Here is a 12,811-nt window from a genome sequence, read left to right as displayed (position 1 = left end):
CCCAGTATCGCTCGTGTGGCTGCATTCTGAACCAGTTGTAGTCTCCAAACACTTTTCAAGGGCAGCCCCATGTAGAGCGTGTTACAGTAGTGATTGATTGATTGATTGATTGATTGATTGAAGACCCCATGCCTTTCTGCACTTTGTTTTTAAGCTCACATTTGGATCGTTTGCTCCTGAAGACATTGTAAAATCCAGGGATCCTACTTTTTATCGCATGGTCCCAAATGATGAAAACCAGTACATGGGAATTATCCGTCTGCTTCTACACTTTGGCTGGACATGGGTGGCTCTTTTCACAGGAGATGATGATAGTGGGAAATATTTCTTGCAAAGCATGGAGGCGTTGTTTTCCAAGTACCGAATCTGTTCAGCCTTCACTCAGGTCTTCCCACGCCAAGGTCGTGTCTTGTCCAGTGACGATATGGGTACATTTGGAAATCTCCACGTCTCTGCTATGGATCAGAGGGCCAGAGCCTTCATCATCTATGGAGACACCATGAATCTTATGTGGTTAATTACCTACAGTACTCTTCTAGTTTCTGACAATGATTATTTAGGGAAGGTGTGGATCATGACAGCCCAGATGGAATTTGCAGTAACGGGCGTGACGAGACGGATGGATTTTCAAATGTTCCAAGGCGCCATATCCTTCGCAATTCATTCCAAGGAACCTCGGGGATTTCAGATGTATCTTCAGAAGAAAAACCCATGCCAGCCTGAAGGGGATGGTTTCGCCCAGTTGTTCTGGGAACAGGCTTTTGAATGCTCCTTTCCAAATCCTGGAGAAACATTGGAGCCAGGGGAACTATGTACTGGGATGGAGAACCTGGAGAAGCCTCCGCGGTCTGTATTTGAAGTGATAATGAGTGGCCACAGCTACAGTATCTACAATGCTGTCTATGCAGTAGCCCATGCTCTCCACGCAATGCACTCATCAAAGACTAAGCACAGACTAAGAATGGGGGAACAAAGACTCGGGTTTGAAGACATGCAACCTTGGCAGGTAATGTTCCCATAACAGAAGGATAAAACAGAATAACAGAGATGAAGGGTCCTTGGAGGTCTTCTAGTCCAATCCCCTGCTCAGGCAGGAAACCCTATAGAATTTCAGACCCATGGCTGTCCAATTACTTAGGTTTTCCATGATCCTGATGCCGAGAAACAAAGAGTGTATCAATGTTATCCAATCACCAATGAAATATACATTGATGATTAGAATTAATAGTGTCCATTCCTGGATACTGATGTCCGTTATTGCTTTCACAAACCAAAGGCTTGAAAAGTGTATTGATCACTAATTAATATAAGGACAGTGATGACAAAACTATGGCACGCATCACCAAAGTGGCACACGAAGCCATGTTGCCCGCCATGTGCTGCCTTACCTCTTTGGTCTTCTGAGTTTCTGGTGCACATGCAATGAACAGCTGTTCTTCATCCATTGGCAGTGCCAAAAACTGCCCTGTGCATGTGCACCAGCTAGCTGATCATTGGACACACATGTGCTCTAGATCCCAGAGGTTAGGCTTTTCCAGAGCGCGGCCCAATGAGCGCGCATGCACGCATTTCCACGCAACCACTCAGTGCCAAAAAGGTTCATCATGACTGATATAGGCTCATGATGGTGAACCGATGGCACATGTGCCAAAGATGAAGTGCAGAGCCCTCTCTGTGGGCATGCATGCCATCGCCATCTGCTTTTCTGGGTTCTGGCATTCCTATGGGCATGAAGACCAGTTGGCGGGCTGGATCCTGGAAGAGTAGTTAGCTGGTGCATGCATGCACACTTGGTGGCTTCTCTCCTGGTTTTCAGCACTCCCGTGTGCACAAAGACCAGCTGGCACAGCTGGTTTCGGCACTCGGTAGTGAAAAGGTTCACCAACATTGATATAGGTGGTCTTAACAAACACAATTGGGATCGCCAACTCGGATGTTAACCAAAGCGATTAGTATGATGTTACTTCAACTTTCCTCTGCTGTGCAGACTTGTGGATATTGTAAATATGAGGTATCAAAGTAATCTTTTTTAGCATTATTGTAACTGCAAATATTTGGTCATTGAGGCAGTTGCTAAATGAAGACTATGATCTGTAACCAACTGTCAACCGTCATAGATAAATATTTATTGTCCAGAAGCAATATTTTAATGAATGGTTAAAATGGTAAGATAATAGAAAACACTGAAATAATATTTTAAAATCTTATAGCATTAGGAATGGAAAAACAATACAAGGAAATAAACTGAGTAAATGAATTGGACTTGGACTTAATCTTCGTAAATGTCAACGTCCACAAGACAGTGCCCTTTGCATTGTGAAGGCCAAAGGCAGAACATCACGGATTACAGAGTTGTTTATCCGTGTGTTGTCCTGCCATTGGATTCTCAGCTCGTTTCACGGTTCCGTCGCCACGGGAACCAATACTCCCCATTTATCCAGGCTTGTGACCGGCTATGGTTTCCCATAGGCTGGGTTGTAAATGAATTAATAATGCAAGAGAGGGATAAGCTGCCCAGAGTCACATTGTGGTGAGATGGGCGGCAAATGAAATTAATAATAAATAAATACTCCTGGATTTTGGTCTAGACTAGTAGTTCCCGACCTTTTTTGGGCCATGCCCCACCTAAGCATCTTTAAAATCCTGATCCACCTCCCCCCGTAACCTATAATTCTTACTTTACTCAAAAAATGAACTCTACTCACGCGGAGGAAGCCTAAAAGGGCATTAACTTGATTTAAACAAAGTTCAAATTTTCCCCATTTAAAATCAAATTGCCCCTCTATGGGGCCTGGGCTCTACATTGGGAACCACTGGTCTAGAGAGTGGAAATGCCCAATTTGTACATTCATTTGCCAAGTAAGCAAAAACAAAATAATTGCTGATAAAATTCATTTTCTGTGACGATTTTCATGCAATGTCATAGTCTATATATTGTGTTGTTGTTCTCTTTTTAAACCTGTCAAGAAAAATAAACCAAAATGGGATGGAAATTCTCTTTCATTTCTCCCCCTCTTTCCCTCCTTTCCTGGCTGTCAACATTTTTTCCTCAGTCTTAAACAACTATTTTTTTTTTTAAATGGCCATGTCTTTCAACTTTATTATAGGAAACTGAAAATAGATTGGCCTCCAAGAAAATATAGAACGATTTGTTTGCTCTACCATAAACAGGTTATGGGATGGATGGATGGATGGATGGATGGATGGATGGATGGATAGATAGATAGATAGATAGATAGATAGATAGATAGATAGATGATAGATGATTGATGGGTGATATAGGTGGGTGGGTGGATGAATGGATGAATGGATGAATGGATGAATGGATGAATGGATGAATGGATGAATGGATGAATGGATGGATAGATAGACTATAGAGAACATCTTCGGACAGTGCTGCCTCTTCGGCTTTGAAAGGGAGATGGGCACTGCCTCCTAGAGTTGGGAATGATAGATAGATAGATAGATAGATAGATAGATAGATAGATAGATAGATAGATAGATAGATAGATAGATAGATAGATAGATAGATAGATAGATATGAGAGATAAAGATAGAGATAGAAATAGAGATAGAGATAGAGGTGGATGGATGGATGGTTGGATGGTTGGATAGATGGATAGATGGATAGATCATCTATCTGCTAACAACATTTCTCTAAAATAAATAATGGGATACAATGTTCTAAATCTTATCAACTGGAAACCTTTCACTTTGATAACCCATTTGTCATTCTGCTACTGGAAATCAGGAATTGGGAGGAGACTCATATCTTAACTCACAAGAGGGGATTGTCTATGTCAGTGTTTTTCAACCACTGTGCCACGGCACACTAGTGTGCCGTGACATAGTGTAAGGTGTGCCGTGGGAAAATTACTTTATATATAGTCAATATAGGCACAGAGTTAAATTTTTTTAACATTTCCTAATGGTGATGTGCCTCGTGATTTTTTTCATGAAAAAAGTGTGCCTTTGCACAAAAAAGGTTGAAAAACACTGGTCTATGTGGACAGAAGTGTTCATTCTCAAGATCTATAGAAAATATTGACTCCATTTAAATTTCTGAAGCTGAGCGTGGGCTATAACCTACATTTCCTGCTTGCTAGACTCACATCTTATCTATTGTCCTTTCTTCCCTCCCTCCCTCCTTTCTTCCTGAGATCTTCCTAACTGATGCAGAATATGATATCCTAATTTATATTGAATGTAATTGCTTCCAACATGTCATGGGTTGACATTATATCTTAATTATTATTAAGTGGGGTATGTCATTTTTAGGGATGCAGTTGCTCAGTGGCTAAGATGCTGAGCTTGTCAATCAGAAGGTTGGCAGTTTGGCAGTTCCAATCCCTAATGCCACGTAACTGAGTGAGCTCCCGTTACTTGTCCCAGCTTCTGCCAACATAGCAGTTCGAAACCATGTAAAAAGCAAGTGGTGGGAAGGTAACAGCATTCCATGCACCTTCGGCGTTGAGTCATGCTGGCTACATGATCACGGAGACTTCTTCGGACAGCGCTGGCTCTTCGGCTTTGAAAAAGAGATGAGCAGCGCCCCCTAGAGTCAGGAATGACTAGCACCTATGTGCAAGGGGAACATTTCACTTTATTATTTTCCCTTCCTCCCAGTTACATGCATTTCTTCAAGGGATGTCATTTAACAATTCAGCCGGAGAGACCCTGAATTTCAATGAAAAAAGAGAAATTGTTGCTGGATTCGATATAATGCATATGATCCTATTCCCAAACAACTCCTTCCGCAAAGTCAAAATTGGATGGTTAGAATCAGTGGCCTTTGAAGATGAACAATTCTTTATAGATGATGACATTATTGAGTGGCCCAGCACCTTTAACGAGGTATGGATTCTTAGATTTCTTTGACTGATTCTCCTTCCGTAAGCTAAGGTATCTGTGGTTGCACATTTCCACTACTGTAAAAATTGTCTATGCCAAATGATGTTACAGTGAGGTCTAGGACAATTTCCCATAGCTGACTCAACTTGCCCTGGCTGTCTCCCTTGGTCAACTAGCCAAAGACAACTCATTGCAGGCCAACTCGCCATGGAACAACTTCCTATGGCCATCTCACCACAGGGCAATTTAACACTGGATAATAATTCAAAAGAGGGACAAGTGAACTGCAGCTGGTCTTCTCTTGCTTTAGGTTTGAACCTTCTCATGTTAGAAGTCCTCAAGGCTGGGGTGAGCTGCAATTCTACTGGTCCCTCTCTTGAGTTATCCCATGTTGAATTGTCCTATAGCAAATTGTCCCATGGTAAGATGACTAGGGGGGAGGCAGTGACTCAGTGGCTAAGACACTGAGCTTGTCGATCAGAATGGTTGGCAGTTCAGTGGTTCGAAACCCTAGTGCCACCTAACATAGTGAGTTCCCGTTACTTGTCCCAGCTTCTACCAACCTAGCAGTTCGAAAGCACGTACAAATTGCAAGTAGAACAGTAGGGATCACTTTAGTGGGAAGGTAACAGAGCTCCATGCACCTTCGGCATTTAGTCTTGCTAGCCACATGACCATGGAGACGTCTTCGGACAGCACTGGCTCTTTGGCTTAGAAACAGAGATGAGCACCGCCCCGTAGAGTCGGGAATGACTAGCATGCATGTGTGTGGGGACCTTTACCTTTTACCATTAAGATGACTAGGACAAGTCACTCAGGATGAGTTGGTCAAGGTGAGTTTTCTCATTCTGGTTGCAATATTGTTACTGTTTTGTTAAATAATATTATTATTACTAGCAATAGGAATAGGAGTTAGACTTATATACCGCTTCATAGGGCTTTCAGCCCTCTCTAAGCAGTTTACAGAGTCAGCATATCGCCCCCACAGTCTGGGTCCTCATTTCACCCACCTTGAAAGGATGGAAGGCTGAGTCAACCTTGAGCCGGTGAGATTAGAACCGCTGAACTGCAGATAACAGTCAGCTGAAGTGGCCTGCAGTACTGCACCCTAACCACCGCGCCAACTCGGCTCTACTAGTAACAATGCTTTGGAAATACTATACGTATATTTATTTAAATGGGAAAATAATAGAATTTTAGCACACTTTTTAAAAAATGCTTACATTTATATTACCATATTTTTCAGAGTATAAGACCCACCAAGGTTTTAAAGAGGCCATTTTGTTTTTTTTAAAAAGTTTTCGCACTGTGGAAACCTCCCAAAAGCGGCCCGTTTTTCATGGAAACGGGTCTGCTTTTTTTTTTTTTTCAAAAAAGGGCATGGATAGCTCTTAGGAGGCTTGTAGAGTGCTCCTGGGGGGTGGGGGGCAAAAACAAGCAAAAAACAGCACATTTTTTTAAAAAAAAATGGGCCCGTTTTTGGTAAAAAAAAAGGGGGGGGCATGGATAGGCTTTAGGAAGCTTATAGAGCTCTCCTGGGGGCTGGAGAGGGCGGAAATGTGCAAAAAGGCCATTTTTTGCTCAATTTTGCCCCCCCCCCAGCCCCCAGGAGCTCTCTGAAAGCCTCCTACCAACTATACATTGCCATTTTGGTGAAGGGGCGGGATTTGGGGAGACAAAAAATGCTGTATTCTGTGTATAAGATGCACCCAGATTTTCAACCTCTTTTGTGATGAAAAAAGATGCATCTTATACTCCGAAAACTATGGTATATGTATATATTCATGCATGTTGGTCATTGATCTATTTCCCAATGTTCAGGATTCCCCCCCCCCCCCAAAAATAACTAAATTGTCAGGCCTGCAGCCATTTTTCTTTCAGATCTTTGGCCTGCCACACTTTCTATTATTCTACTATGCATTTTCTATTGTGGGAAAATGGGAGGGGAAATTGTAGGAGGGAGATGCGATGTAGCCATAACAAAGTTCTTTCTAGAAAGCCAAGGTCATCCTTTGTCTTCGCACCTCTGCACCTGACTGGAGCTGGATGGGTGGAACTGCCAGCATGGCAATGGAAGATTGGACCATGTGATTGACTTGTGGGTGTGGGGGCAAGATCTTGAACTTTCAACTAGGTGGGGAAAAACCGGGAAGCTTTCAGGTTTTCCCAGATGTGCCAACATGACTCTCTTAATAAATTTGAGTAATACTTTGCCTTGGACTCTGATTACTTTTGGATGCTATTTGGAACCCTGACATAACTGTTTTTAGCTTCCTTACAACGTGGACTTTTTATTTTTATGAACAGGTTTGTCCTCTTTCTGTCTGCAGTGACTCATGCCTGCCAGGATTTCAGAAACGAAAGAAGGAAGGGAAGAAATTTTGTTGTTATGACTGTTCACCATGTCCAGAAGGGAAGATTTCCAACAAGACCGGTAGGTGATATAGCACCCTCAATTCTTCACCTGTCTTTAGGATTATGTGAAGTGGTGCCATTCCACATCTGTGGATTGCCTTGATTCAGACTAAGGAAGCAACCCAAACTGAGCTAGCGTCTGAGTTTAGAGGTAGGCAAGATTAAGAAACATGAGCTTCTGAGCCTTCTTGTTGCCATTAAAGTATTATAACACAATCATGAAAGTCTACCAGATAGTCTACCCAATATTACTTAAGTATAATACAATCAAGTTAGTTACTGCTTTTTTAATCGCACTTATTATCTAATATCACTCTTTACATATATATTTAAAGATGTATCTTTATATGTTATATGTTATAAAGATACATACAGTATATATTATATGTATATTTACAATTAATGTTCCTGTGTTTGTTTCCTAGTATGATTTGATTGCTTATTAGTAACTTATGACTACCACTATGTGTTGTATCTTATGATTCTTGATGAATGTATTTTATTTTTCTTTATGTACACTGAGAGCATATGCACTGCATTGCATTCACGCACTCCATTTCATTCCGTTCTATTCAATTTTAATTCTCTATTCTATGCTATACCATTCCATTCTATTCTAATTCTCTATTCTATTCTACTCTATTCTATTCTATTCTATTCTATTCCATTCCATTCCATTCCATTCCATTCTATTCTATCCCATTCCACTCCACTCCACTCCACTCCATTTCATTCTCTATTCTATTCTATTCTGTTCTGACCCCCTCCTTCATCCAGTAACGAAAGCTGAGACACGCTTAATGAGACTGTCCTTTAATAACAAGACCAGAATCTCGGTGGCTGAAAGCCAAGTTAACAAACAGATAAGGACCTTGGCAGCAAGGCCAACAAACCTTGGCAGCAATTCAGACAAACTCTGGAAGCAACCCAACCTGCCAAGTTAGTTTCTCTTTAGTCCAAGCTTTGACTTCTGCAAGAAGGGCGTGGCACAAGCAGTCTTTTTTATAGTCTGGAGAGGAGCCTAATGACCATCAGCTGAGCATAATTACCTCCTGTAATTACGTACTTGTTCTTGACGCTGAGTAGCGCTTTGATGGCGTGCATCCTGGAACAACTCACTGTTGGTTTCTGGATCACTCTCCCTTGTTTCCTCCTCACTGATCCAAGTCTCTCTGTCCCCTGCTCAGAGTCAGAACCCTGTCCAGGGTCCTTCACATCCTCCAGGGCTGACTCATAGGGCCCCTCGCTGTCGGAGTCTGGTATAGTAGAGACTCTACTCTACTCTACTCTACTCTACTCTACTCTACTCTACTCTACTCTACTCTACTCTACTCTACTCCACTCCACTCCACTCCACTCCACTCCACTCCACTCCACTCCACTCCACTCCACTCCACTCCACTCCACTCCATACCACACCATTCCATTCTAATTCTCTATTCTATTCTATCCTGTCCTTTCCTATCCTATCCTATCCTATCCTATCCTATTCTCTGAGAATCAGTCTAGTATTCCATCACAGATGGTGGTTTGTATTTGAAAACAAAGACATGGTACTTTGATGGCTTCTCCATGTTGTTCAAGTGAGCTGTATTGATTCGGCTTCCAATCTAATCAAGCTCTAATAGATATGCTTAATTTTCTTAATTTTTTTCTTGCATTTTGCTTTTTAGACATGGACGAATGTATGCAGTGCCAAGATGATCAATATAGAAGCCAGAGCAATGACAGCTGCTTCCCCAAGATCGTAACATTCCTTTCCTATGAAGAGCCATTAGGAATGAGTTTAGTCTCAATAGTCCTTTGTTTTTCACTGGTCACAGTCTTGGTGTTTATTGCTTTTATTAAGCACAGCGATACTGCCATAGTCAAAGCCAATAACCGAGAACTCACTTACACTCTTCTTTCCTCTCTCCTCCTCTGCTTCCTCTGCTCTTTCTTATATCTTGGCCACCCCAATAAAGTCACTTGCTTCGTTCGCCATGTTGCTTTTGGTATCATCTTTACTGTGGCGGTATCTTGTGTGTTGGCCAAAACCATCACTGTGGTCCTTGCTTTCATGGCCACCAAACCAGGATCCAACGTGAGGAGGTGGATGGGAAAAAGGCTGGCCAACACCATTGTCCTTTCCTGCACTTTTATTCAAGCTGGCATTTGTACTGTATGGCTTGCCTTTGCTCCCCCGTACCCCAAGTTGGACATGAAATCCCTGCCAAGCGAGATAATAGCAGAGTGCAATGAAGGCTCTACCTTCATGTTTTACTTTGTCTTGGGCTACATGGGACTTCTGTCCATCATCAGTTTCATTGTGGCTTTTCTGGCTAGAAAGCTGCCAGATGCTTTCAATGAAGCCAAGTTCATCACTTTCAGCATGCTCATGTTTTGCAGTGTTTGGTTGACTTTTATCCCCACTTATTTGAGCACCAAAGGAAAGTACATGGTAGCTGTGGAGATCTTCTCCATTTTGGCCTCTGGGGCTGCATTGCTTGCCTGTATCTTTTCTCCAAAGGTTTATATTATCCTGCTGAGACCTGAGCTGAATAACAAGGAGGGATTAATAAGGACAAAGAATAAACCTATGTGATTGCATCCTATTACATAATGTGATTGGCATCAAATAACTCAGTTTCACAACAAGTACAGTAGTGGGCAAAATTGTGGAAACCATTTGGAAAAAGTGTGTTATTGAGTTTTGATGGCTAATAAAACTACTTTTTAAAGTAGTATCATAAAATTATATATCAACGGGAAGATAATTTAATCAAAAATGTAATGCAACAAACTTTGTTCAATTATCTGTATTCTATGAAAAGTAATAGCCAAATATGGTCAGCAATAAAACTAGTTAATAGAAGCAATCATTCAATCTTGGTTTCACATTATAACAGCTACAGAACTAAAAGACTTGGTTCACTCCATGGGAAGATATTGTAAAGCCATAATTTATGCTAAAGGTTACCTGACATTGTGATCATTTTTGTATATCTCATTTTTTCTATGTGTTTCACTTTTCTTCTTTATAGCTGCTATTCTAACAGCAAATCCTTCATAAAAGTTATTGCATTACATTCTTGATTAAACTATCTTTCCATTGATATATAATTTTATAGTAATAGAAACAAAGTGATGCTATTAGCTATCAAACCTCAAAAATACTATACACTTTTCCCAAAAAGTTTCCACAATTTTGGACACTACTGTATGCTAATCATTTATTTGTTGACATCACCCAACAAATATATGAAAAAAGAAGCATAATAAAGTACTTTTCTTTAATTATATAATTGCAAGTTTCAACAAAGAACCACTTTCTAATGCCAGATTGTTCATAAAATTATTCATTGGTAGATCCTAGTGAACCCATAGACTTGAATGACACACACAGAATTAAACTGTTGGATAGGAACTCCAAATTGCATTTTATTTACTACTTGAACAAACCAGTGGAATGTTTATTTGAACTCTAACTTGCTTGTATTGGTGAAAAGCAAATTTGAACAGAAATTATACGTGTGTGTAAACTAATTCATTTGTTGAAAAGATTGAAATTTTTCATGGTATATTACTACTTATTATAATTAAAGTGGTTTGATGTCAACTTGCAAAGCATCCCTGGCCTGCTCTTGAGTTGCCATATGCATGATGGGGAAAAATGATGGAGCACCACAACCAGAAGCACATTCCATGCATATCTTTCTCAAGGCTGTATCCTAGGTTATCTACAACAGCCAGAGGAATATGATCTCTACAGCCTGTGAAGTGCTGTGTTGGAGAAAGTGATTTATGACAGACCCAGGGAGGAGGGGGGAAACAGAGTCATAATTGGGCCATAAATTATGTGGGGGTAGAGCTGGTTTCACTCAGGTACTTGCTGGCATGTTGCTCCTAATAAATGACTGGATTTGAAGCTTGGCTCGAGGCTCATGATTTAATTAGGGCAGCCATCAGAACCTTGACAGCTGACTTTTTGACATTTACAAGAATGTCTTAATGTACTCTCTGGTGGAATATTTTTAGGAATTTTTTTCCCTTGTTAATCTCTCACAACTATCATTCAAAAAATATGTAGATTAACTTTAAAAACTTTCACATGAATTTTTAATATTTTTGAACATGTATTTATATTTCTGCCCTAGTGAGATGACCAATTGAGATTTGGTTTCTTAAGATTCTGCAACAATATTTAACATGAGATCTTATTGCTTTTATTTGGCAAAATTTAAATTGCCTTTGTTAGATCTTTCCTTGTAACCAGAGTTGATACATATGTCAGTATTCCAAATATCATCCAAAATTAAATCAGAGTCCAAGGCAGAGCTTTCCTCGAAGTTCCAATTTATTAAGAGAGACATGTTGGTACATCTGTGGAAACCTGAATCTGAGCTTCCTGGGTTTCCCCACCCAGTTGAAAGTTCATGATCTTGTCCCCACACCCACAAGACCATCACATGGTCCAATCTTCCACTGCCATGCTGGCGGTTCCACCCATCCATTTCCGGTCAGGCTCAGAGGTGCGGAGACAAAAGGTGACCTTGGGCTTCTAGAAAAGATTTTTTTTTTAATTTTGACAACATCACATTCTACTCCTTACTATTCCCCCACTCCCAATTCCCCACTAATGAAACAGCATAGTAAAATAAGAGAGAGTGTGGCAGGCCAAAGATCCTGAAAGGAATATGACTGCAGGCCTGACAATATATGGTTGACAGAGTTCTCCTATTTTATTTCTAAAGAAGAGATGATACAGTAACCAAGCAAATAAATAAATAGACAACTTTCTCATGCTCAGGTATATGTTGTTGAAAAGAGGACTTGTATACATGTCAGTGGGAGTGTTTATTTGCATGTGTGTGAGTGTGTTAGACTTAGAATAACTTTATTGTCACTGAATGTACACTAATTGGCATACATTAAAATGAAATTTCATTGTATACAGTTTTCAAAGGGTCACCACCTCCAATATAGACTACATAAACATAAATAAATAAATAAATGAATAAATAAATAAATAATTATGCATAGGCCCACATATATTATATGACACAGACAAAAACACAGTCTAGTTCAGACATACATACATATACATGGCAAGAATAATGATTGTTGCAAGATTACGAGACAGATGGCATAGGGATCAAAGTTGTTACAGAATCTGATTATTCTGCTAGAAATACTTTGAAACCTACTCACAGAAGGGAGCAAGAGAAACAGACCGCCAAGTGGGTGTTTGGGGTCTCTAATAATGTTTTGAGTTCTAAGCACATAACACTTATAAGCAGGATCCTGAATAACAGGAAGCAAGCGTCCTATAATTTTCTCTGCTGTCCTCACCACTCTCTGTATGGACTTTCTATCTGAGGCACTGTGGCCACCAAACCAAACAGGGATGCAGTTTGTTAAAACACTCCCAATTGTGCCTCTGTAGAAAGTGTCCAGGACAGAAGGAGAAAGATGTGCTCTCCTCATCCGACCCAGGAAATGCAGTTGCTGGTTTGCACACTTCACTAAGGACAATGTGTGGATGGAAAAATTCAGATTGTTCATT

General features: G+C 40.5%; 1 protein-coding gene across 1 annotated transcript; it reads left to right on the top strand.

The window, feature by feature from the left end:
* Positions 1–897: 897 nt before the first annotated feature.
* On the top strand, positions 898–9,895 carry LOC106554371 (vomeronasal type-2 receptor 26-like). The gene is made up of 4 exons (XM_087712098.1): positions 898–1,006; positions 4,627–4,854; positions 7,159–7,285; positions 8,940–9,895. The coding sequence occupies exons 1-4, from the start codon at positions 929–931 to the stop codon at positions 9,848–9,850; spliced, it is 1,344 nt and encodes a 447-aa protein (XP_087568224.1). The 5' UTR covers positions 898–928; the 3' UTR covers positions 9,851–9,895.
* The last annotated feature ends 2,916 nt before the right edge of the window (positions 9,896–12,811 follow it).

Source organism: Thamnophis sirtalis, unplaced genomic scaffold (assembly GCF_051295495.1).
Source record: "Thamnophis sirtalis isolate CommonGarterSnake01/CBP01778 unplaced genomic scaffold, rThaSir2_p1.2 scaffold_4, whole genome shotgun sequence".
NCBI classification, from domain to species: Eukaryota; Metazoa; Chordata; class Lepidosauria; order Squamata; family Natricidae; genus Thamnophis; species Thamnophis sirtalis.
Note: the sequence above shows the minus strand (reverse complement) of the source record. Positions and strands in the feature narration are given on the sequence as shown.